The sequence below is a fragment of the Geotrypetes seraphini genome, chromosome 8 (assembly GCF_902459505.1).
Source record: "Geotrypetes seraphini chromosome 8, aGeoSer1.1, whole genome shotgun sequence".
NCBI classification, from domain to species: Eukaryota; Metazoa; Chordata; class Amphibia; order Gymnophiona; family Dermophiidae; genus Geotrypetes; species Geotrypetes seraphini.
In genome coordinates this window covers 90,560,604-90,587,894 of record NC_047091.1, presented here as the reverse complement: position 1 = coordinate 90,587,894, position 27,291 = coordinate 90,560,604, and the positions used below count along the sequence as shown (strand labels likewise).

The 27,291-nt window shown below is 43.1% G+C and overlaps 1 protein-coding gene across 3 annotated transcripts in view; it reads right to left on the bottom strand.

The window, feature by feature from the left end:
- The window catches only part of LOC117365650 (disintegrin and metalloproteinase domain-containing protein 10-like), a 129,255-nt gene that overhangs the window by 42,947 nt on the left and 59,017 nt on the right, over window positions 1-27,291 (bottom strand). For 2 of the 3 annotated variants that reach the window (XM_033956263.1, XM_033956265.1), the window contains 3 exons: window positions 23,482-23,604; window positions 15,023-15,115; window positions 9,974-10,133 (listed from right to left, as the gene is read on the bottom strand). In XM_033956263.1, the coding sequence (XP_033812154.1) occupies window positions 9,974-10,133; window positions 15,023-15,115; window positions 23,482-23,604 (376 nt within the window). The remainder of the gene's footprint in view (window positions 1-9,973; window positions 10,134-15,022; window positions 15,116-23,481; window positions 23,605-27,291) is intronic. The other variant, XM_033956264.1, reaches the window with a different exon arrangement.

The following is a 27,291-nucleotide window of genomic DNA, read 5'->3' as shown; positions in this document are numbered from 1 at the left end:
AAACCCTGCTCTCAGCCCCGATTCTCCTGCCTTTTTGCTGCCCAGCTCAGCCCTGACTCTCCTGCCTTTGCAGCCCCTATACTCTCCTACTCTGCCTCCCTTCCCTGCACCGCGAGCCCGTGGCTTTAACCCACTTTAAACCTGCAGGTTAAAACCACAGCCTCGTGAGTAAAAGTAAACTAAAAAATAAAAAAGCACGGACAGCAAAGAAGATGGTCTGCGCATGCATCAGGATCACTCAGTAGCGATCCGTGGGGTTGGTGGGAGGGCTTTCCTCCGATCGCCCCCATTTGAATATTGTCCCATCATGAATTGGTTGGCCTGCTGCGGATTGGCCACGGATTGGCATGATCGGCAGGTTAGTGAATCTAGCCCATAGTCTAACCTTCCTCCCCCCAAATTTCCTCATGCCATCACAAAGCACACTCAGTCTACAGCTATACAATCCTCTGCCATTTCCTTTCATTAACTTTCCTACTTCCCCTAGCAGCCAAAGATAGAACTGTTTTTTAAGTAGGTCTATCTGGCCATGTGCCTTAGCTTGTGAGCTGCTAAATATTGGCAGTGACTGCCTATGTCACATGGCTTAGCCAGTCACTGACCAATCCACTGTCCAGAATATTCAGTGGGAAATAGCCAGCTTAGCGGTACTTAACCGGCTGGGAGCCAGTTGCTGAATATATCTAGTAAAAGTGAGTGGTCTATAAAAAAATCAAAGGCTGAGGAAAGATCTAGTGAAATCAAGACTACAAGTTTGTCTTGATCGATGTTAGATTTTATAATGAGGTAATCAAAGGCATTGGAACACGGGGGCGGGTGCACAGAGGCCATGGCCCCCCAAAATTGGTGTGATCATCATCTGGAATAGGGCTGGTCCTACCTTCATTTTAAGCCCAAAGGACATTGCTGGCAGCAGCCAATCACATATGCTGCCCTGCTGCCAGCACTGGCATCGTCTCACTACTGCAGCCCGCCCTCTCTGATGTAACTTCTGTTTCATCAGAGGCGGGCCTACAATATTGAAGAGACGCCATTGCTAGCAGCAGGGTAGCAAATGAAGGTAGATTGTGGAGTGGGATAAAGAAGAGCTGGGTAAGAGAGAGTGCCCAAGGAGATAGAAAGGGAGAGATGGACTGGGGAGGGGGGTAGGAATGAGGGATGAATGTCACACTCGAGGGAAGGGGTGAGGAGAGAAAGTGTGCAGGACACAGAAAATGTTGGACTCATGGATAGAGGGGGAGAGATATTGGATGGGGAGGGCAGAAAGGAGGGAAGGAGAAATGTCACACTCAGGGGAAGGGGAGAGGGCAGAGACTGAAAAAAGTTAGACTCACGGGGGAAAGGGAGAGGGCAGAGAGTGAAAAGTTAGACTCATGGAGGGAGAGGGAGAGATGTTGGTTGGGGGAGGGAATGAGGACTGAGGAGAGGAAGTATGCAGGAGGCAGAGAAAAAGAAATGGTGGAATGGTGGAGGGAAAGGAGGGAGAATTGTTGGATTGGGAGAGGGCCAGTATAGAGGAAGGGAGGGGAGATGTTGAACTGCAGGGGGCAGAAAGGAGGAAGGGATGGAGAAATGTTACACTGGGCAGGAGGAGAAATGACTCATGGAAGGTAGAGATGTCAGATTCCAGAGAAGGGTGATGGAAGGAGGGGGAGAGAGATGTTGGACCACTGGAAGGGGGAGGAGAGAGATATGCCAGACTAGGGAATGGAAAGAAAGAAGGGAAGAGAGATATGCCAGACTGAGGGAAGGAGAGGAGAGAGATACCAGGCTGCAGGAAGGGGGGACAGAAAGGAGAAAGATGTTGGACCACAGGAAGGGGAGGGAAGGAGCGAGAGAGATGTCAAACCGTGGGAAGAGGAGAGAGATGCCAGGCAGTGGGAAGGAGAGGAGAAAGATGTCAGACCATAGGGGGGGAAGGGGAAGACGGAGAAGTTAGGCCACAGGAGAGGGAAAGAGAGGGAGGAGATGGTGCCCAGCAATGGGTGTGGAAGGAAAGAAAGATAAAAGATATGCTTCTTATGGATAGATGGGAATAGTGGAGAAGAAATAGAGAGGAGATCGTACACATGGATACATGGGAAGGGAAGGCATGGAAAAGTAGAAAGAGTTTTGTAAGCAAGCAGAAAAATGGAAGAAAGTCAAATGTTAAAAGTTAATGCCAAAGTGGATGTAGGGTAGAAAGTGAGGAAGGAAAGAAAAACAGCACACTATTTTTTTTTTCAAGTATTTCTTTACAATCCTTCAATATAGTTTCCCTGCTTTACAATGAACAAGTCCAGACGTCTGGGAAGCTTCATTATTCCATTCAAGACACTGTTTTCGTTCAGTTGCCGAATGGCTCAGGTACCGGCGGAAGAAAGCTCTTCCAGAGTTGCAAAACGATGTCCACGTATAGGTTGTTTCAACTTGGAAAAAGGTTGAAGTCTGGTGGACTCATATCTGGACTGTAGGGAACATAAGGTAATACCTCTCAGCTGTATTTGCGTAGTTTTTCAATGGCAACATTCCCTATGTGCGGACGAGTGTTGTTGTGAAGAATGAGTGGCCCAGCCAACAGCAACTGAAGTCGGGTTTTGTGCATTTTTCAGCTTATTTTTTGTAAAAAATCACGATAATACATTGCTGTGACACTTCTTCCACATGGAACTTTATGATGATGATGCCTTCATGATCATAAGCAAAAATCATCATTTGTTTGACTTTTGATTGAGCTCGTCAAAATTTTTTTGGTCGTGGGGAAGATGGAGCTCTCCACTTGTCATTGAAAAACTACATGAATACGGCTGGGAGATGTTACCTTATGCTCCCTATAGTCCAGACATGAGTTCACCAGACTTCGACCTTTTTCCAAAGTTGAGGCAACCTATGCATGGACATCATTTTGCATCTCTAGAAGAGCTTTCTTCTGCCGGTACCCAAGCTATTTGGCAACTGAACAAAAATGGTGTCTTGGATGGAATAATGAAGCTTCCTGGATGTTGAGACTCAGTCATTGTAAAGCAAGGAGACTATATTGAAGGATTGTAAAGAAATACTTGAAAAAAACATGTAAATTAAAAAAAAAAAAATAGTGCGCATTATTTATGAAATGATTCTCGTAATAAAATCTGGACAGAGGCAGAAAAATAAAAGTAAGAAATTTAAAGGAAAAGTTCAATGCTGGAGATGGATGTGAAGGTGGAGGAGAAGAAGACAGGAGAAGAGAGAGAAATGACAAATGGACAGGAAACCCTGGCAAGACAGAAGAGAAGACAGAGGAAGGCAGAAACCAGTGACTGGAATCAATATAAATTAGAAAAATTAAATGACCAGACCACACAAATAAAAAAAAGATTTTATTTTTAATTTAGGATAAAGTAGTATAATAGCTGTTTGTGGAAGAGTAAGGGGTTATCTTCCACTAATGCTACTATTCTACCTCCATACAGCAGGGGCTGCTAGCCCAAGACTGAGCAGACTATATGTCTCAGACCGCTGGTTTAAAGGTGACTATCCTGTGTTTGGGGTGTGGCAGCTTAGCTGAACCCAGTTGAGATTGCTGCTGGAGAAAGGGGTTTCTTTCTCCTAAATGTTCTTCTGTCTGGACTATTTAACAAATGAAGTAAGAGCAAGACTTATGGTGCTTTAAACCTGAGAGAACTGGGGAAATTGACCAAAAGCTGAGGTTGCTGGACTTAACATGATATGGCTAACTGCCTACAGCGTACAGACTGCTGCACGAGCCACGAGCTATAAAAGTTAAAAGTATATGAGCCTATGAGGGGATAGGTTCAGGTAGAAGTCTCCAATAAAACATTTTGTTGCACCTTCTAATGTGGTTTATGTGTGCTGATTGGGAGAATATGCAGGGTTCCTGGAAAACCTGGCCAGGAATCTCTCACAATGTGTTATTCCACTCCAAATGTTAATAGATAAAAATACAACATATGTAGAAAAAAGTAAATGGAACCCTTAAGAAGTCACACAACGCAACACCGCAGAAAGAGAAACAGTGACTTGTGTCTTCCTGTTCGGTGGAAAATATAAATATAGTAGCACTGGGGAGGGGGAAGGGAGGACAAGGAGGATAGGGGAACAGGGTGCCCCCTTCTTAATTTCTTTCCCGGGCCACCACAGTGTCTAATACTGACTCTTGTTCCTTGTTAAATTCATCTCCTGGTTCTACTTGGTGTTTCTAATTTTCTTGCTATAAGTTCTTGCTAGCTCACTTTCTGTACTCATCCTTAGAAATTGGGCTGGTTTCCCCTTTAAGTTTTAGGTCTTCCAGGATCATCTGACTTAATTAACTTGGTCTCATTTTAGCATTTTTTCCCTACAGGCTACAACCATTTGTTTATCTTTTCATTTTCCATGTCTGTGTGCATATGATATTATAAACCATTCAATTTACAGTAACCAAATTTTAAGGATAGAATGATATAATAGAAAGTTGAATGTTTCTCTCCCAAATAATGGATATAACTGACAATTAGGAAAACTTACTGTTTTGGTCATAGTACCATAACTGGCCAAAAAGTGGTAATATCCTAAAATAGATACTGACACCTTGTGGCCATGCAAGTAACTGCAACCTGTTCAGGCAGATTGTTAAGATGAGTTTTTAAGGAATTGCAGTGTTGTGAGTAAAAAGTGGTTCATAAAAATTACTTTGCAGTTCCTCTCTTACTTGTTATACTTCCCATCTTCTCCAAACATCAAGACATTTCTCGTGTGTGTCCATCGTGTTGTTTCTTTCAGAAATACCCAACTCCCTTGATTGTTTTTCTCCAATAGGTTTGCATGTTACAGAAGTTCTCCAAATGTGTTAAGATCTATTTTAAAAATGCATTTTTTAAATTCTGCTGATATACTGTCTTTTTTTAAATATATATTTTCAATTAAAAGCCAAAGCACAAATTTATAACCAATATATATTGGATTAAAGAAAAGAAATAAGAAACTATAATTTCTAAATACAGTCCACAATCTGAGGGGCAAGGAAAAATACCCCTGGGAAAGGGGAAAAATTAAACAAATTTCAAAAAGGAAATATAGCAAAAATCTCCAGCTAATTAAATACAGATCTGATCACACTACATTTTCCTGGGCTGCAAAAGAGACCCCCTTACCTATTAAAAAACCCCCGCAGCTGAGCGGGAATTAAAAAAGATATATATCTATTATCCCGATACAAAATACAACACTTGCATGGAAATCTTAACTGAAATAAAGCCCCTAAAGATAGAACTTTATAACGATATGTAAGAAACTCCTTTCTTCTAACTTGAGTCCATTTAGAGACATCAGGAAATGTATAAATCCTATCTCCTATATATGAGATTTGTTTCAAGTTATAATAAAGTTTCAAAACCATCTCTTTGTCCTGATGGTACATGAAAGACACTAAGGGTTCCTTTTACGAAGGTGCGCTAACCCCGCACTACATGGAAAATACTAACGCCAGTTCTATGGAGGCATTAGCGTCTAGTGCGTGGCATTGTAGCACGCGCTAAAACCGCTAGCGCACCTTCGTAAAAGGAGCCCTAAAAGTATAGCTCGTCCTCAAACTTCTATGTTTGAGAACATAAGAATTGCCGCAGCTGGGTCAGACCAGTGGTCCATCGTGCCCAGCAGTCCGCTCACGCGGTGGCCCCCAGGTCAAAGACCAGTGCTCTAAATGAGTCCAGCCTCACCTGAACTGAGCATGCATGAAACGGTTGGCATTAGCAGCCAACGTGCACCTGACTCTAGTAAAGCTGAGACTTCCATTTCTTCTCCTTCAACATTTTTCAATTCTTTTAACAACCTTTTCAGGAAATAAATTTTTTGTATTGGGGGAACATTAGTTTCTTTGATCTTCAAGATATTAACTAAGAAACTTTTGAACAACTCTTGCGGAGTCATGAATTTTGGAACAGGAAAATTCAGCAATCTTAAATTCAGACTCCTACTTTGGTTTTCCAGATTTTCAATTTTCCTTAAAAGCAAAGCTTTATCAAATATTTTCTGCTTGAATGATTTTTTCATTTCTGAAGTTGATTTTTCAATCTCCATAATACTTTCCGTATTCTTTTGAACCTCAGTCTCTAGCTGCTTAATTTTAATTGAAGAATCTAATGTTAAAGTCATGAAACTACTATATATTGAGTGGAGATTCTTGATTGCCTCTCAGAGAGAATCAAGTATGACCACGGATGGTTTAACAAGTGGCTTGAGTTTAGATGGAAAAGGCAGATCTTGTTCTGTCCCTCTAGCAACATCTGAGCTTGTGCCGATTCCAAACTCCCCACCACTCAATATTGGTGCACCTCCCCCATTGGGTTGCAACGACACTGAGAGCTTTGGAGCTTCCTTGCTCGTGTTCACAGTCATCGGCACTCCACTCAATCTCTGCAAACTCTGAGAGCCCTCCATGAGTGAATAATTTCCAGGTGACTCTCCGGGTACTGGAGGGAGGGTCTGGTCCAACCGGGCTCTGTGAGGTGTCCAAGCTGAGTGCTTCCCGGAACTCAGCAGCAGATACACCTTCTGATGCTGAAGGGACTGTAAAAGCTGCTATTACAGTCTGACGCGGCGATGAAGTGGCAGAAATGAGTGGAGGGATAACCCTCTGCCTTCCTCTTCTTTTGGGCATTCTAGAAAGGTAGGATAAGCAATCAATAATAAGGAAAATTCCCTCAGAACAGGAGCCTTCATTCATGTGTTATGCTCAGTTGCCATCTTGCCATATACTGTCTTTTTTTTGTTAAATGGGACTTGCATGGTTTTGGAAAGCTCAGGCCAAGTACAATTACAGAATAGGCCTAGAGCAGGGGTGGGCAACTCCAGTCTTCGAGGGCTGGAATCTTATTATTTGTCCCTTTGCATCTAGAGTTATATTTCTGAGAGAAGTTATTGCTGACACTACTTACAAAATATTTTTAAACTAAATATTGCATCTTGTTCTTCTATATTGTATAATGTGATATATGATAGCATCATATGAATAGCACCACCTTCAAGAAAAAAAATGATGATGCCAAGGCTAGATCATCCTATAGAGTGAGATTTACCACTCCAATGAATGAGACTGAAGGCAGTGCATTTGAAATATAAATTTGAAAAGATCTGCTTGTTGAATTCCTTTACAAGTATCTCCTCTATCTCTCTTTACCCTCCTAGTCTAGCATTTCCCTCTCCTTCCAATTTAGTATTTTCCCCTCTCTCTTGTCTAGAATCTCCCTTCTCTCATCCCTCGGTCTAGTATCTTCCTTCCTTATCTTCCGCCAAGTCTAGCATCTCCCTTTTCTCTTTCTCCTCCTAGTTTAGCATCTCCACATCTCTTCTCCTGTCCCTCTACCCCTATAGTTCAGCATCTTCCTGTCCACTCTCCTCACCCCAGTCCAGCATCTCCCCTTTTCTCCTCCATCACTCCTGTGCCATTCATCTTCCTGTCTTCTCCACTGATCCATCTCTCCATCTTTCCTTTCCTTCTCCCATGCAGTACAACATTTCTCCTCCCCCTACCTCCCAATAGTCCAGAAGCACCACACACCCACCCCCACCCCCGTAACTTTCAGTAAGTCCAAGTCATAAATCACATACAGTATAATCTCGTTATAACGGACTTGCTTATAACAGGACCTTATCTATAGTGGATGAGGTCCACTGGTCCCGGCTTTATAAACATGCAGAAAATCATCGCATATAGCGGACTCGCATTGTAACCGTCAACCTCAAGGCAATGGGTCTTGGGTCACCGGAACAAGAAAAGAACTCTTGTGAGTCTCTGCGGGCTGCACAAGGAGAGAAAAAAAAGAAACATTCAGAGCAAGAAACACCACCACACCAGGTAAATACTTCCACAAAAATACTTGAAATTTATTTTTCTCAAATCAAAAATAAACAGGAACCTTGTCAGGATGGTTTCTGTACATGCGAATAGTCCCAAAATTAATACTGCAAAACTACTGTATAAGCCAATAGTCTCAGAGTATCTCAGGTAAAAATAGTCCAAATGTATTCAACAAAGAAAATCTTTCTTCGAGCAGAGCAAAGTCCACTTTCAATCCACAGTCCATGAACTAAGCAGAAAAGGAAAAAAAAAAACAAACTCAAAAACCAAAAACAAACTTCAGGGCTGTACAAACTCAGCCTGAGTCAGTGCAATCGGGTTGACCTTCTCAGCAGCTGAAATGCTGGTCAGACAGTGTGCTCCATGTGGTAACAATTCTGCCAATAACAGGCCCTCTATCCCACCACAATAAAAATGGGGCAAACCCCACTGCTGGTGACTGAAACAGTCCACTTCCCTCACCAGGGGGGAAAAAAACCCAATAAACTTCAAGAAATACAAATACCAAAAATAAGTCCTTACACAGTTCTTATAAGCGTTTCTCCCCTCTTCAGATATCACAGGGTTATCAAATACTTGTAAGCAATCTGGACAAGTCAGACTTCAGGTACTCACACAAGTATAAGTAGTTACATGCTTTTCATACAGCATACTTCCATGGGTAGGACCTCATCTGGCAACTCAGCATTTGTCTCAGGGTCAAGCTCAATATCCTGAGACTCCTCCAGCGTACTAAGAGGCACTTCCTCACCAGCCTCTGCAAGCTCCATAGATTTTGGAGGTTGACTGTTATCCAGAGCTCTCAGCCCTGAGCGCTGTGACCAGTCCTCTGGCTGTTCCTCCTCCTTCTGTCTCTCTAACAGTTTAGTTCTTAGGGAAAGCAGCCTGCAGCCCCGCCCCAAACCCTCAGGTGGAAATGATTTCCGGGCAATTATCCTAGGATTCTGTGGGGGATGCGAAACCTGCATTTCTGCTCCCCTGTTCCCTCTACAGTTCAAGGCAGGAAAGTCATCAACTGACTCAAATTGTGGTTTAAATCGGGCTATATGAGTAGAGCCTGTGTTAGACCTGTGCACTGCTCTGGGGACACTCCTAGCAGGCATAGGCTGTATACCACAGCATATAATGGACTTTCGGATATAACGGACAACCAACTTGCTCCCCAGAGCCACTTTTAGCTGTAGTTTTGTTCAGCTATAACGGGCATGCAGGCGTGCTGATGATATTGTATCAAAATGCAGCCCAGAAGAAAATGACAGATTATTTTTCTTTACAGTACAGTATGACATAATGCTTTAGAACATCTTTTAGTGTTCTGGTTTTGCAATCATTTCGTGCCATACCAATGTTTTGCTGAGTTTTGTTCTTGATGTTGCTGATATGCTTGTGCAGTGACTGTTGTTCATTGATTGTACGTTGTTTCAAGTTGACCTAAATAAAGTTTTTAAAGAATGCAACTCTGGATATAACGGACTGTTTTTCCAGGTCCCTTGAAGTCCGTTATAATGAGATTGTACTGTGATTTCAAATGTTGTCTGTTGGCTCCACCATTCTCATCCAAGATCCACCTCTTAGTCAGTCAGGAAGTACAACAGGTAATATTTTTACACACAGAGGGGGAGTGAAATTTTCAACCCCTAATTAGACTCTAGAACAATGGTTCCCAAATCTGTCCTGTGGATATCTTCAATGAATGTGCATGGAATAAATTTGCATGTAATAGAAGCAGTGCATGCAAATCTATCTCATGAATACTACATAATGTGGATATCCTGAAAATCTGATTGACTGGGTTTCCCTAGAACAGGTTGAGAAATCACTGCTCTCCTTCTGTGATTTTCCTTTCTTAATACATAATGGAATGCACAAACTGAGGATGTTCTAGAAAGTTAAAGGAGAACTGTAGACACACGAGCAGTTAACAGGACAACTGAAGGGCAACCATGGAAGCATACAACAGATCTTGAGATGTGGTGGAAAAGTCGGCTAGAGGGGATCCATGCATTCTGAAGATGGGGAAAGGGCAGCAAGTTTTCTGTTGTGATGCTTTCAAACCTTCTTGGGTTGTATCCAGATCCTGTATGAAATGTTGTGAAATGGTTGTATTCAATAAAAATTCAATGTGAAATAAATAAATAAGATTGAGAATGTTCTTACCAAGTTTTCCATTCCAAGCAAGACCAAGAACCCCGCTATAATCTCTGTCAGTCAGAAGGTATGAAAGGCAATAACTATTCCAATTGGCTTCTGAGTGTAGCATAAGAAGCTTCTCTGGACCAATGAAATCAGAATACATAGCATCATCTTGGTGAACAACCTAGAAATCAGGACATGATTAATGACATAAGTGGCAAGAACAATAGCCTTTTCTGCTAATATTCACTTGGCATTGGACTGTGTGGTGACTGCCCAATGCCGGTGGTCAGACCAGATATTGAGTTGGTTGAAAGAAGAATAATTTTATATTCAAATTTGTTTTTATTGTTTAACAAAGACAAAATACAAAGCAGGAACAACCAGTAATAACAATATCCATAAACAACACAGTCCAAAGACCAAAATCCCCACCCCACCCCACCCCATAAAAATAGAGAAAGAGAGAGGGAAAGAAAAGATTCAGAACAAAACCAGAAGTGACCAACAGGTCACGAGCACTCCAAGGACCTCAAAGCTCCCTCCCCCCCAAAAAAAAGAGAAAAAAAAAAGGAAAAGAAGCAGTGTCAGATCCCAAGCAAAGCGTTTGATCCAGGAGGCTCCTTAAGAGATAATATTCAGAAGCAGGCTACGACCTCGAGGAGACAAGGAAGCCAAATAAGCTCCCCAAACAAGCAAAAAAACCTTTGCGACTAAGGGCATGGCCTACCACAAGAAGAATAATTTTAAATGGATACCTTATCCATGTGAAGGCATTTCTATAACATGTCACTAACATTTCTGTGCCATGTGTGTGCTTAAATGTATAGAATACTGACATCTAGGGTCTCTCTTATCAAGCCTTGGTATGGAACAGAGGAGGAGGAGGAGGAGGAGGCCAGCATTCTTAGTAGACTGGCCACATAGACATCCCAGCAGAGCAAGTGTCATTGTAGACAATACAATGAAATCTTCTGCCCAATGTGTGGCGGCGGCAAAAAAAGCAAACAGGATGCTAGGAATGATTTAAAAAGGGATGATTAGCAAGACTACGAATGTGTCATAATGTCCCTGTATTGCTCCATGGTGTGACTCACCTGGAGTATTGTGTTCAGTTCAAGTCTCCTTATCTCAAGAAAGATATAGCGGCACTAGGAAAGGTTAAAAAAAAAGTGACCAAGATGATAAAGGGGATGAAAATCCTATCGTATGAGGAAAGACTAAAAAGATTAGGGCTCTTCAGCTTGGAAAAGAGACAGCTGAGGGGAGATATGATTGAAGTCTACAAAATCCTGAGTTGAGTAGAACAGGAACAAGAGGATCAATTTTTCACTTCATCAAAAATTACACAGACTAGGGGACACACAATGAAGTTACAGGGAAATACTCTTAAAACCAAGAGGAGGAAATATTTTTTCTCTCAGAGAATAGTTAAGCTCTGGAAAGTATTGCCAGAGGTTCTGGTAAGAGTGGATAGCATAGCTGATTTTAAGAAAGGTTTGGACAATTTCCTGGAGGGAAAGTTCATAGTCTGTTATTGAGAAAGACATGGGAGAAGCCATTGATTACCCTGGATTGTTAGCATGGAATGTTGCTACTCCTTGGGTTTTGGCCAGATACTAGGGACCTGGATTGGTCACCGTGAGAATGGGCTATTGGGCTTGATGGACCATTGGGCTGACCCTGTAAAGCTATTCTTATGTTCTAATGTTCTTAATGGAGCACCCTAGGGAGTACGAAGTGAACTTCACATAAAAAGTCCCAGATACACATCTCTCCATAACTCTCTTACATTGTATGATGAGCCCTTCAAAACGTACCCAAAACCTACTGTACCCAAATATACAGTATACCACCCCAATTGCCCTTATACTTGCAGGTGTCACCTATATGTAAGTACAGTAGGGTTTTGGTGGGCTCACACGTTCCACAACAAGTGTACTAGTTAGAATGAGATATGGGCCTGGGCCCCCTTCTCTGCAGTCCACTGCACTGACCACCAGGCTACTCCAGAGACCTGCTTGCTGCTCTAATACTGGCTATAACATCTGAAGGTATCATACAGACTGGTATGTACTGTTTTATTCACCTCTTTGGGGATGGATGAGAGGGGGTCAGTAACCAATGGGGGAGTAAGAGGGGGGCCATGCCTTCATGCCTCCAGTGATCATCTGATCAGTTCGACCACCTTTTTGGCACTTATTCGTTATTGAAACAGGTCTAGCCTCAAATGTCTTTTTGCCCTGGACGTTTTCTACAATGTTCCATTACTGCAGAAAAACGTCCACATCAGAAGTCTGCCTAATCCTGCCATAACATACCCCCTTGAGATTTAGATGCACTTCAGCCAAACAGCTTAGAAAAACGTCTAAGAAATGTGTTTTGAAAATGGCAATTTGGACATTTTAGCAAATAAAACATCCAAATGCCACATTGTCATTTTTTGGACATTTTTCACTTGCAAATTAGTCCCTTGGGCACCTAATTAGTATTCTACAAATAGGTTCTCAAATTTGTAAGGGAAGAGGGGTATTCATATAGACTGGTCATAGGGAGGGTAACATATAGCAGGCAACTTACAGAATACTGTGAGCTGCCTAAATGCTTCCATTTAAGTGCTCCCAGTTATACCAGGTCTAAGGCAGATGTAAATGGGGACATCTAAATATACATTAATAGTGGACACCCGAATGTACCCATGTGCCCATATAGAACAGGTGCCCTGTAGTTGAATTGCCCCTGTAGGAGGTCATTTTATGAAGCTTTTTCTGCGTTCTGACTTTCTGCTTTATAAAGCAGAACCTCACCTGATTATATGCTTTATAAAAAAAAAAATTGCTTACTAGATCCAGTTCTAATATGAAAACTGCAGACACAATCTCCCCAATGTTTAGCAGGATTTAGGTAGCCAGAAACAGCTTCTGGCTGACTAAGTCATGTTTGGCTAGCTATCCACCGATATTCAGCGGGCGGTAGCCAGATATCTCCTGCTGAATATCTGGCTCACTGACTAGCCTGGTGACTGCCTATATTGTGCGATATAGCTGGTCACTGCCGATTTTCATCAGTTGGCTGGCTAAGGCACGTGGCCATATAGACTCACTTAACAAACAGGCCTATCTTTGGCAATTAGCCTTTGCCAACCAACCGAAGAAAATTGGCTTTGTCAGCTAAGTATGAGCCACCGAACTTTAACCTGATATATCTTTTTGACGGTGCGGCCTCCAGAATTGTACACAATATTCTAAATGAGGTCTCACCAAAGTCTTACACAGGGGCATCAATACCTCCTTTTTCCTACTGGCCATACCTCTCCCTATGCACCCTAGCATCCTTCCAGCTTTCGCATCATTGATTTCCTCTCCTGGAGTCTTACCAGACCAGTACACCAGAAGATGTTCAAAACTGAATCCCAGTGACCTCTATTTGGTCCCAGAAAGATAACATTGATATTCATCATTGATTTCCTCTCCTGGAGTCTTACCAGACCAATCCAGGACCCTTACAAGTTAGCAGTAAAAAAAGCATACCAAGCATGTGATTGTGAATCAGAAGAGGCTGGTGAATGGTTCGGGGGTTGAACAGTTCAGAATTTATAGTTACTTACCCCCTCTTCTATTAAACTGCGCTAGCTGTTTTTAGCACGGTGAGCCGTGCTGAATGGCCCGCTGCTCCTGACGCTCCTGTGCTGCTCCTGACGCTCATAGGAACTCAATGAGCGTCGGGAGTAGCACAGGCCATTCAGCGCGGCTCCCCACGCTAGAAACTGCTATCGCAGTTTCGTAAAAGGAGGCCTTAGTCAGATTGGGAGCTAAGGATGGGCCCAGATAGAGATTGCTGGGATTCATTTTTGGGCATCTTTTGAACCATTAAGGGGCCCTTTCACTAAGCTATATTAGGCACTATTGTGCACCTATTGCAGCTTATAATGGCATACGGCAGGATGTGCTCGGGCATCCTGCAACAACTGCCAAATATGCACACTACCTGTGAGAAAAAAAAATGTTTTTCTTCTTGAGGGGGACAGCAAGGCCCAGATTCTATAAATGGCGCCTTAACTTAGGCGCCGGTAGGTACCCTACTGGCGCCCAAGTTACGTGAAAAACACCGTTTAAAAGATGTTTTAAAAATGATTTTCAAGATGCCTACCAGCGCCTAAAAAACTGTAGGCATGTCTAATGCCGGAAATGACATTATGTACCATAAAGGGCCTATGTAGGTACAATTCACATCAAGGTAGGTGCTGTAAATGTAGGCCTTGAAAACCTGACCTACATTTCTGGCGCCTACTTTTGCCAGAGGCGTGATTCTCTAAACGGCACCATCATGTTACTGCTCCTTGTGACCCTGGGCAAGTCACTCAGTCCTCCATAGCTCCAGGTACATTAAAGAGATTGTGAGCCCACCGGGACAGATAGGGAAAATGGGCTTGAGTACCTGATTGTAAAACCACTTAGATAACCTTGATAGGCGGTATATAAAAACCTAATAAAACTTGAAAAAAACTTGACATGTGATCGGTGGCCGTCAACAATGGCGCCATTTAGAGAAGCCGAGCCTAAGTGATGACATGATTGCACACTAATGTCAATATTAGTGCATAGCCGTTAATACAAAAAAAAAAATGGGCTATTTTAGGGCTGTGGTTAAAAAAACACAGCTTAGTAAAAGGATCCCTAAGTATCAGTCTTATTTGTAGGAGAATTTAAAAAAAAACCCCAAAAAAACAATTTACTATTAGTCTAACTTAACTGAGAGAGATAATTGGACTGGTGATTATAGTTTAGAGCTAGATGAAGCAGTAAAAATAATTACTGCATATCAGGTCGTTGTTCTGAGATCCTCCTAAAAGCACATAATGATTTATTACTGAATGTTTCTGTGTCTGCAAGTTTGGATATTGGAACTAGACTTGTGAACAATGGTTATTACTTTTCATTTCCTTTAGGTTTTGTGTAATAGTGGTTTGTCTTCATATAAAATAGACAATAAAAGGCACCTTTTTGAACTGTCCACATATTCCCTTAAAGTTATGCTGTGCCTGTTCTGCTGAATATCTACCTCCATACTTACATTTAACCTTTTCACTCTGAAGTTAATGTTTTTAATGCCGTTGAAATTTATGTCCTCATAAATTGCATTCACAGCTCTCAAGTATCCAGCAATCTGTGGAGAAAAGCCAGAAGTTAAGTCACAGTTGTGTGTCTGTAATAGCTCATCACAAGCCATTGGAGAAAGTAGTTTTCTCCTTCACAGACGTCAAAAGGACATCCTTACTGCAATCCGGCTGGTAAATTCAACCTTTCATAGGCTGAGCTGTGAAAGTTCATACTGCTCCACTCTAATGCAACTGGGAAAACAGGGTCTCATACATCAACTTGGCCTGACTGTAAATGTACATTAATTTGGCCTTAGATATAACAGCCTCTACAGGGACACATTAAATCCAACTGATATCCTAAGCATAGCCCAACAATGATGACCCTCAGCCCTTCCTTCCATTCCTTAACTCAGGGATCCTTTTACTAAGGCACACTAGCCGTTTTAGCGCGCGCTAAATGCTAACGCGTCCATTATAGTCTATGGACGTGTAGCGTTCAGCGCTCGCTAATAGTTAGCGCATGCTAAAACAGCTAACGCGTCTTAGCAAAAGGACCCCTAAGTGTGTCTGAAAGTTTTTTTAGCTCCAGCACCCTAAAGAGAGCAAATGTATTTGCGGCACACTAAATGGAGCAATTGTTTTTAGCGGCCCATTATAATTTAAAAATAAAATTGCAAAAACCAACAAAAATTTGAGAGTTATTTATTTAAAGTTCTGTAAGTTATGTATGGGCAATTGTAACAACAGTGAAACTAAAGTAGATACTGAAGAAAAAAAGAGGGGAAAACAACACCACAGAACTGAATATGTAAAGACCAGAGTAGAATTGTCCAAATCAGAGAGATGTGCACTTGAAAAAAAGCGTCCTCCAATCCGTCTGATGACATGAAGATCTTTATTGTTCAAAACATCTAAATGACACATTCACGACTCAATGACTCGACATGTACATGTTTCGGCCCTTCGGCCTGCCTCAGGAGTCTTAAAAGACATGATGGATGAAATGCACAATACAGTGGCACTCAATTGGATCTGACTAAAAGGTCAATCATGAAAGAATACCATACCACGTATACATCGAGTGCTATTGATCGGCACCGCGCATCACTTTGAAAACAATAAAGATCTTCCTATCATCAGACGGATTGGAGGACACTTTTTTTCAAGTGCACATCTCTCTGATTTGGACAATTCCACTCTGGTCTTTATACACTAAAGTAGATACAACACAATGCTAATAAATGCGATAGAAGTTCTTGTTTTTGAGTGCAAATTAACTCAAAACGCTCGACAAGCAAACACATATTTCATCATCGACCATCTGCAGTTGTTCTTTTTTTTTTTTTCGATTTAATATCTGTCAGATTTGAAAATCCAAGTTAGGATTACTACTGCATAAAAAATAAAAATAAAATTACTTGTCATTAGTTTTCAAGGACCTATCAGGTCAACGAATGATGCTTGTCTGGGCGGTTGTATCCTTACATACGCAGATGCTCATAACATTGAGAGAATCTTGCATATGTGACGTACGTGCTGTCTGTTCTAGTGTATACTTACTGTATGAAGGAAATTTTTAAAAAATTAAAGTAAAATTCTGTTTTACTTGCGCCGCTGGCTGCCCAAAGTTTTTAAAATACAGTGGTGGGGAGCTGGTAGGTGGGGGAATCAGGAACTGGGGAGAGGTCGGATCCAGCTGAGAGGAGTGGGGGCTGGGTTTGGGTTGGCTTTGACTGAGGAGAGCGGACAGGAAGGAGGGATCCCCAGAGGCAGCTTAGGTGGAGGCAAGCGGGTGGGCAGGCAATATCCGTGGCGGCGCATACCCCCAACAAGCGGCTCGCGTACCCGCGTGTTGAGAAACACTGTCCTAAGCTACTGGTCCTGCCTCCTTTGCAATTTACTGACTGGCTAAGGATTCTCTGACTGCAGAGGGGAGGCAGGAGCATTAGGTACAAAGACACAGCCTTACTTCCTGCTTTTTCCTGCAGCTTTACATCAGGAAGGTTTCAGCTTTGATGTTTGAGCAGTCCTGGAAAGAATATTGGGGGTGCTCTAGCACCCACAGAGCTGGTGCATCTGCCTGCCTGTACCCAATTCTCACCTAGTCCCACTTTAGACAGCTAATATAGATATTTTACTGTGACAGCTGCTTTTTTAGCACAGGAGATTGTGACGCAGCCCTCATTACTGCTCACCAAATGGTAAACGTTGCATTAGCTGCTAAATGCGGCTTAATAAGTTTCTGTACATAATATGTAAACCATTTTGTAACCACAGAAAGGCAGTACCGTATTTTCACGCAGATAACGCGCACCCGTGTATAACGCGCACACGGGTATAGCGCGCAGAAACCACAATTTTATGTATAAAAACTTTTGTATACTGCGCTCACGGGTATAACGCGCATGCAGCCCGACTGTCCTTTCGCCCGCCCCGACTCTCCTCTGGCCACCCCGACTCTCCTTTCGCCCTCCCCGACTCCCCCGGAGTTTTCTCAGCAGAATTTCCCAGACCACCTCTTCCTCTCAACACATTGACACGCTAGTGGGTTTATTTTATAGCTTTTTCACTCCCTTCGGTCTGCCTGTCCCCCTTGAAGTCCTGTCCCCCCTTGAAGGTCTGCCTGTCCCCCTTGAAGGTCTGTCCCCCCTTGAAGGTCTGCCTGTCCCCCTTGAAGGTCTGTCCCCATCCTGAAAGCCTGATGCCCCCCCCGACGTCTGATACATCCACCCCCCCCCCGGCAGGACCACTCGCACCCCCACCCCGAAGGACCGCCGACTCCAATATCGGGCCAGAAGGGAGCCCAAACCCTCCTGGCCACGGCGACCCCCTACCCCCACCCCGCACTACATTACGGGCAGGAGGGATCCCAGGCCCTCCTGCCCTCGACGCAAACCCCCCTCCCTCCAACGACCGCCCCCCACGAACCTCCGACCGCCCCCCCCGCCAACCCGCGACCCCCCTGGCTGACCCCCCCGCCACCCCCACCCCCCTTCCCCGTACCTTTGGTAGTTGGCCGGACAGACGGGAGCCAAACCCGCCTGTCCGGCAGGCAGCCAATGACGGAATGAGGCCGGATTGGCCCATCCGTCCCAAAGCTCCGCCTACTGGTGGGGCCTAAGGTGCGTGGGCCAATCAGAATAGGCCCTGGAGCCTTAGGTCCCACCTGGGGGCGCGGCCTGAGGCACATGGGCCCAACCCGACCATGTGCCTCGGGCCGCGCCCCCAGGTGGGACCTAAGGCTCCAGGGCCTATTCTGATTGGCCCACGTGCCTTAGGCCCCACCAGTAGGCGGAGCTTTGGGACGGATGGGCCAATCCGGCCTCATTCCGTCGTTGGCTGCCTGCCGGACAGGCGGGTTTGGCTCCCGTCTGTCCGGCCAACTACCAAAGGTACGGGGAAGGGGGTGGGGGTGTCGTGGTGGTCGGCCAGGGGGGTCGCGGGTCGGCTGGGGGGGCGGTCGGAGGTTCTTGGGGGGGGCGGTCGTTGGAGGGAGGGGGGTTTGCGTCGAGGGCAGGAGGGCCTGGGATCCCTCCTGCCCGTAATGTAGTGCGGGGTGGGGGTAGGGGGTCGCCGTGGCCAGGAGGGTTTGGGCTCCCTCCTGGCCCGATATTGTCGGGGAGTTGGGGAGTCGGCCGGGCAAGAGGGCTTGGGCTCCCTCTTGCTCCGATCGTGGATGCGGGTGCGGGTGGGAGCGCGTGCGAGCGGTCGTTCGGGGTGGGGGTGCGAGCGGTCCTGCTGGGGGGGGGTGAATCGGGCGTCGGGCGGGGTGGGAACTATGTAGAAAAACTTTTGTATACCGCGCTCACGCGTATAACGCGCGAGGGGTATGCGCGGTAGGTAAAAACGTGTATAACGCGCGCGTTATATGCGTGAAAATACGGTATATCAAATACCATCTTCTTTCCCTTTAATAATTAAAAAAATCCCTTAGTAAGTTAGGGAAAGGGGCTTGTTACTGCCTTTTTGTGATTACACATTCAAAGTGGTTTACATATATACAGGTACAGGCAGTCCCCGGGTTAATAACGAGTTATGTTTATAAAGCAGTTCTTAAGTCGAATTTGTATGCAACTCAGAACCTGTAGATTTTAAGATTCTTGCTGCTTACCTCTGCCTCCAGCTGACAAAAGGGACAACTGTCCCTACCAGTGTTCCTCTAAGGCAGTGGTCTCAAACTCATGGCCCAGGGGCCACATGTGGCCCACCAGGTACTATTTTGAGGCCCTCGGTATGTTTATCATAATCACAAAAGTAAAATTAAACAGTTTCTTGATCATATGTCTCTTTAGCTATAAATGACAATATTATTATTAAGACTCAGCCAAAAGGAAAGATTTATAAACTGTAAAGAGTTTTACCTCATGCAAAATTGTCATTTCTTTAATAAGACATTAACTATTTTTTCTGAGGCCCTCCAAGTACCTACAAATCCAAAATGTGGCCCTGCAAAGGGTTTGAGTTTGAGATCACTGCTCTAAGGTACAGCATGTACAGCCACATACTGTTAAAAGTGTTCATGTATCATTTCTGAATCTGCTACAGCAGGAGAAATGTATGAGTCTATGCCACTGGAAATACTGCTTAGTGAAATAAAATGAAGCCGTGACCATGCTCTTAAGCACGATTCGTACTTAAGTTGGGCGTCTGAAGCTTGGGGACTAGCTGTACTTATTTTGTACCTGGGGCAAGGGAAGATTAAGTGACTTGCCCAGGGCCATAATGAACAGTACTGGGATTTGATCCCACAGACTCAGGGTGCTGAGGCAGCAGTTCTACCACTAGGCCACTCCTCACCTCATTAATGGCAAGTTCCTCAGACTTTGAACTTTTTGAAAGAGAAAGCTAACAATTTGTGTTAATTCTGGTATAATAAAGTAATATATGAACACCAAAAATCACCACATATGAAACACAGACCGTGCAAGTCTGTCCAGTACTGGCCTTAGTTCTTTAATTTCCTTAGTTCTTTAATTTCCTTTGTTTCCTAATTAGAGATTCTTTATGTTTATCCCACACTTTTTTTTTATTCTATCACCATTTTCCTCTCCATCACTTCCCTCGGGAGGGCATTCCAGGCATCTACCACCCTCTCCATGAAAAAGAATTTCCTAACATTGCTCCTGAGTCTTCCTCCTTGCAACCTCAAATTATGCTCTCTAGTTTTACCATTTTCTCTTCTCTGGAAAAGATTTGGTTCTATATTAATACCTTTCAAGTATCTAAACGTTTATCATATCTCCCCTGTCCCTCCTCTCCTTCAGAGTATACATATTTAGTTCTTCCAGTCTTTTCCGTACTTCTTTTGGTTCAAACCCTTACCATTTTCATTGCCTTTCTGTGAAGACTTACCTTGTAGAGAATGACACGGGGAGCGATCCCCGCAGGGAGTCGCGGCGTGGCTGCAGTTTGGCTGAGGGCTTTGGAGACTCCATAGCCAAATCGCCGCAAACACGGGGACAAAAGTTTTCACCGCCCGTAAAAACGGTGAAAAGATTTGTCCCCGCAGGCAAATGTACCCCCTTCTATGTACCGCTATTTACCTTGTCTTCACCGTGAGTCTTTAGTTCGGGACCGGGTAACAGATTTTTTCCGGCGGCCATGTTTGTCTCCGCGTGGTCTGTCTCCTCAACTCTCTAGTCTCTACCCGACTTGCACGTTGCCGCATTGACTCCGCCCCCTAATATATAGGCTCTTCATTGGTCAGTTCTTTTTGCTCAAAGAAGGGGACCAATCGCTACTGCCAAATCTGATATTTAATGGGTTGTAGTGCAGCAGTAGCGATTGGATTTTGGAGCCGAGCCCAGGATTTGAATTTTGTTTGAAGTCGCTGCCTCGCTTGGATTCACTCGTTTCACTTCGTCAGGTACAAGTAAGTGTTCTCCCCGGCTGATTTAGATGACCACCCAGCTAATCCTGCTGCTGCCGCCGATGCTCCTTCCTGGGCTAACTTGCCTCCGAAAATTTTGTTTGACGCCTGCCTTTTTTTTGCCAGCATGCTTTTATTTGCTTCGGGCCTTCCTCGTTGCTGGGACCTTCCTACTTTCTGTTTCCGCGAAGGCAGGACCCGGCAGCAAGGAAGGCCCGAAGCAAGTAAAAGCAGCAAGTTGTAAGCTTCCCTCCGGGCCGGGGCTCTATCGTGTGCGTGCCGGCTTCCCTTCTCTTCCCCCCCCCCCCCCCCGAGATGCTACTTCTGGTTTCGGAGGGAAGAGAAGGGAAGCCAGCACGCACACAATAGAGCCCCGGAGGGAAGCTTACAACTTGCTGCTTTTACTTGCTTCGGGCCTTCCTCGCTGCCGGGTCCTGCCTTCGCGGAAACAGAAAGTAGGCAGGTCCCAGCAACGAGGAAGGCCCGTAGCAAAGTAAAAGCAGCAAGTGTAGTAGTATACAATTTGAGAAAAAATAAAACGCATGGACATTGGACCTGATTCTGTTTGCTCTCGCCACGGACATGGACCGACACGGACCTCAGATTTTTAAGGCGGTACGGGTTTAGATCCGTGAGGTCCGTCAGGTCCGTGAGGTCCGCGTTTTACCCCTTCCCCAACCTTTGTGCTTATTGTGGTCAGCCAGGAAGAATGAAATCAAAAAAGTTCGAGTTTAGTCAAGCTGTGATTTGAACTTTATAGGCTTTTTTTTTTTTCCATCCTTTAACTGGCAGGCAGAAGAATGCTCCATTTATTAATCTTGCAAAGTCTGATACAGGAAAAGCTATAAGTGCATCAGGATTTAAGGAACTTGGGGTGTGCAAATCTACTTAATGCAGAGATTACAGTAAAACAAAATCACTTTTCTATTTCACTGCAGCTCTATGAGGTTCTTTTGCCCTTAGCTATAGTCAAATGATGGATAGGAATATATTTATTTCATTTAAGTTAAGGGAAAACAATATTTTTTCTGAGTATCCTTTAAATAATGGTTCACAAATTAATTCAGCCTGTTTTAAGGCTGGGTTTTGTTTTTCATATTATTGCTTCTGTTTTTATAATCCTTAAAAAATAAGGGGCAATTTTCCAAGTGGGTTCTTCCTCGTAGGCACCCTGAGACTGTACAGGGAATGCCTATTCTATAGCAGTGAATGGGCTCCCAGGTTCCATTACAGAATGGTAGCATATAGCCTTAGATTCAGGCACCTTACAGTTAAAGCAGCCATAGAGCATGTCCACTTGTGGGAGAAATTATTTTATTTTCAGTTTAGTGATCAAAATGTGTCTGTTTTGAGAATTTATATCTGCTGTCTATATTTTGCACTATGGCCCCCTTTTACTAAATCGCAATAGCGGTTTTTAGCACAGGGAGACTATGAGCATCGAAAGCAGTGCAGGGCATTCAGCGCATCTCCCTGCGCTAAAAACCGCTATTGCGATTTAGTAAAAGGGGAGGGGGGTATATTTGTCTATTTTTGTATAGTTGTTCCTGATGTGACATTGCATAAAATCATCTGCCTTGATCTCTTTGAAAACCTGCGGAATATATATGGGGTGGGGGAAGATTAGTGATAGAAAAATTGTATGAAAAATGACTATTTTTAATTTAGTGATCAAAATGTGTCAGTTTTGAGAATTTATATCAGTTATCTATATTTTGCATTATATTTGTCTATTTTTCTATGGTTGTTTCTGAAGTGACATTGCATATTTTAGTCATCTGTCTTGACCTCTTTGAAAAATGAAACAAATATTAATTAATATTTTCTCTGCATACAGTGTGCTTTGTGTTTCTTTTAATTTTGTGGTTACCATAATGAATTAATATTATACAGTAGTGTACATGTAAAATGAATGGAAGAAATTGCATTACAATTAGTACTATTTACTATTATGATGGGGATGGGGGTCAGGGGTGGAGATTGGCCTGGGAAACTTGGTTGAGAGAAACAATGGTCTAGGTGACTATGGACTTCACTCAGTAAGGGCCCCTTTTACAAAGCCACAGTAGCGATTCTCCCTTGGCAAATGCACCAAAGTCCATTTGCTGTGGCACAATTGCACGAATGCATGCCCTTAAAAATCAGATTTCATGGTAGCAGGTTTGCATTTTAACCCACTTGTGCAGATGATTTGTTGTTCATCCACGGGTTAAAAAATAAGGACAATTAAAAGTACAGGTTGTGTTTTGTTTTTGTATAGTTAACTAAGTTGTAAAGTTGTAAAGAATGTTTCCTTTATAAGTTAATAAAGATAAGTATATAAAATCATACCTGTTTGAGGCTTTTATGCATGCTGCGGTGACGGTGACGGGGCGGTGAATAGGATGGCAGTGGCGGTACGGGGCGGTGAAAGGGATGGCGGTGACGGTGACGGGGCGGTGAAGGGAATGGCGGTGACGGGGCGGTGCAGAGGATAGTCGGCCGGGGACGGGGACAAATTTTTTCCCCGTGTCACTTGTATTATTAAAAATAGATATAAATAAAAAATCTCAATAAACATACCTGAGCAACCACTGCTTCCACACTCCCAAATTGTTTGTAAAACAAGTAATCGGCCTTCAAGTACAGCAGGCAAGATGTGCGAGAATAATCTATACTTCTTCTAGTTCTCACAGAATCTTCTACCTAAGTGAGATGAACGAAGGATGAGGGATACTGCTGTCAGTTATTTCTCTTGTTTAATTGATGACATGTTAATCCAGATTTAAAAACTGAATAAAAATTCAGCAATATTTTTAATTTTATATTCCAAAGGCTTTGATACACTATCATTAGCATGTGAAGAACAAGTCTATAACCTAGGTGCCCACATTTACGTATGCTTTACATGTGTAAATAGTTAGAATGCTAGCACTTACGTGTGTGTGTACAAACCTGCATTTTCTAGCAAGGCACCTATGCACTATTATGCAAATACCCTCTTATATTACCTCCTCCACTCCCACCCTGCTGCTGTGGTAACTGTCCTTAAGCCCATATGGATTTAAAGGACTTCAGGGCTTTTGCCGTGTGACTTTGTAAAACAGGGGGTTATTGTGCATTTGCATGGGGGACAAACACAAAAGAGGAGCATGGGTATAGGCGGTCCTCCCACTTACTCATGTAACTTAGAGAATACTCAGGGCACCTAAATGAACATAAGAATTGCCGCTGCTAGGTCAGACCAGTGGTCTATTGCGCCCAGCAATCCACTCACGTGGCGGTCCTTAGGTCAAAGACCAGTGCCCTGAGTCTAGCCTTACCTGCGTACGTTCTGGTTCAGCAGGAACTTCTCTAACTTTGTTTTGAATCCCTGGAGGGTGTTTTCCCCTATAACAGCCTCCGGAAGAGCGTTCCAGTTTTCTACCACTCTCTGATTGAAGAAGAACTTCCTTATGTTTGTAGGGAATCTATCCACTTTTAACTTTAGAGAGTGCCCTCTTGTTCTCTCTACTTTGGAGAGGGTGAACAACCTGTCTTTATCTACTAAGTCTATTCCCTTCATTATCTTGAATGTTTCGATCATGTCCACTCTCAGTCTCCTCTTTTCAAGGGAGAAGAGGCCCAGTTTCTCTAATCTCTCATTGTACGGCAACTCCTCCAGTCCCTTAACTATTTTAGTCGCTCTTCTCTGGACCCTCTCGAGTAGTACCATGTCCTTCTTCATGTACGGCGATCAGTGCTGGATATAGTATTCCAGGTGGGGGCGTACTATGGCCTGGTACAGCGGCATGATAACCTTCTCTGATCTGTTTGTGATCCCCTTCTTAATCATTCCTAGCATTCTGTTCACACTTTCCGCTGCCACTGCGCATTGCGTAGATTGCTTCATTGACTTGTCAACCAGTACTCCCAAGTCTCTTTCCTGGGGGGTCTCTCCAAGTAACACCTCAGACAGAGGTCTAAGGTTGAACCAGATGGGCAAATAGGGTCTAGAATCATGGTGATGTTGTCATGGGAGACAGTTTCAAAGTGAGTTAGGTACCCAGTTGTAGTTTTAATTATCTTGTCTGAGTCGCAAAGGGACGGTATCTGTAGTGCGGTGGAGTCAAGGTAAGACTATATTTTGTCTACTCTGCGAAGTAGTCTGAGTGTTTCACTGTCAAGTTTGTTGTTAAGGCATTGGTTGTCTCCTTGTATTCGTGTATAAGATTTTTCTTAGCAACATGCATCACCTTACACTTATCCACGTTAAACCTCATTTGTCATGTCGCAGCCTATTTCTCGAGCGTGTTTATGTCACATTGCAGATCTTCGGAATCCTTCTGCGTCTTTACTATTCTGAATAACTTTGTATCATCTGCAAATTTAATCACTTCGCCTGTCATACCAATTTCCAGGTCGTTTATAAATATGTTGAAGAGCACGGGTCCAAGCACTGAATTGCAAAACCAACAAAAAATTTAATTGGAGAGTTTTAATTCTTTAAGTTATGTGTCGGTAAATGTAACAATGGTGAAACTGAAGTAGATAGAAATGCTAAATCAATGCTATGGATGTGCTTGCTTTTGAGTGCAAATTAACTCCAATCATGGCTCGATAATCGACAAGCAAATACACATTTTATTATCTACCATCTGCATTCATTCTCTTTTTTCAATTTAATTTCTATCAGAGCTGAAAATCCAAGTTCGCAAAGATAAGAAGATCCAAACGGTAACAAAGACTTGATTGCTTTGTTGCTCAAGTTAGGACAACTACTGCATAAAAAATAAAAATAAAATTAGCTGCCGTTAGTCTTCAAGGACCAATTACGTCAAAGAATGATGCATGTCTGGGCGGTTGTATCCTTACATACATAGACACTTATAACATTGACAGACTCTTCCATACGCAACATACAATTTTTTAAAATAAGGTAAAATTCTGGAATCTCTCATGGTATACCCAGAATCTCTTTGGGACATGCCACTGTGCCATGGCACATCATTTGAGAGACACTGTTCTACTGATTTGCAGAAACTACAAACTCTACAGAATGCTGCCTTAATGTTATTGGGTGGTGTAGGAAGGTTTCATCATGTAACATCATTATTTATATCCTATCACTGGCTTCCTATACATTTTAGGATACAGTTTAAGATTTTACTATTTGTTCATAAAATCTTGCACTCGATAGAAATAGTACCATTGAATAAATTAATTTCTTCTTATGTTTCTTGTAGATCTCTGTGATCTAGTGGCAGACATCCTTTTGCTATTCCTGAACCTAAGTCTGCACGTTTAATGAGTACAGTACACGCAATAAATCTCGTTTTCCAAGCACCGTTGCTTTGGAATGCGCTGATGTAGAATTTCTGTGTATTTTTTCCATCTCTGCTTGATGTCCTGCTAGTCACTAATTTCATTTCCATCACAGTCTTTGATGGTTGAATGGCAAGCTGAGAAAAGCTTTTTCACCCTTGTGTGGCCCTTCTTATAGGCTTCTTCGAGGTTCATGCATTGAGCATTAGGGAAGTTGTTCTTGTCTTTCCTGGCTGCCTTTTGGAAATTAGCATTGAGTCACCTCGCCTCATTCAACCTGCCCTGAGACTAAAACGGTAGTATCATAAATTGAAGGAAATACCAAAATAAAAAAGTCTAGATATAAAGAGATTTCTGAAGTATATCCTTAAAGGATGAGCCCTGTGAGTTTTCAGAGAAAGCTCAATGGAGAAAGATCCCAAAGATAAAGTATATGTTCTCTCTGAAAAGAGCAAGGCATAGAATGAGTGTGAGTCCTATGTAGTGAAGCATCATCACCTGGAATTTCTTAGAGCATTATCCAAATTGCATCAAATCACCACCAAACGACTACTTACAGAAAAATAAGTTCTTCTGTATTAACTTTGAAGTCTTTTGTACTGTAGAAAGGCTTTAATGACAATGAAGGACATAGAAAAGGAGAACTATTCCCACTTGGTCCACCAGCAGACTAACACCACTGCAGTTAATACATGGGTAAAAAAACAAACAAACAAAAAACTTCCAATCTGAAACAGGGTGATATGGGGATCCTCTGCCTAAATCTGGCTTATGAAGGAAAACTAGCAGATCCAGCCTTAAGAAAATGAAATCTCATATTTGAAAAATAAATTCTGGGAGAAGAAATCCCCTCTTCTTGGGAAATCAGAACAGGAGATCCATAAATGTAAGGAGTTGATGTCTAGTGTTGCTGAATGAAAGGTGTCAGGCTGTTATGAACTGCAATCTGGTTCACCTCTGAAAATTATTGGGGGAAGTTAGATAAAACATGACTATATATATTGTGGCAGCGATGCCTAGCTGGACCCATATGAATCAGCATAGGTCCTTGTCTGACCAAACGAATATACATGTGGCCTTAATCTTGCA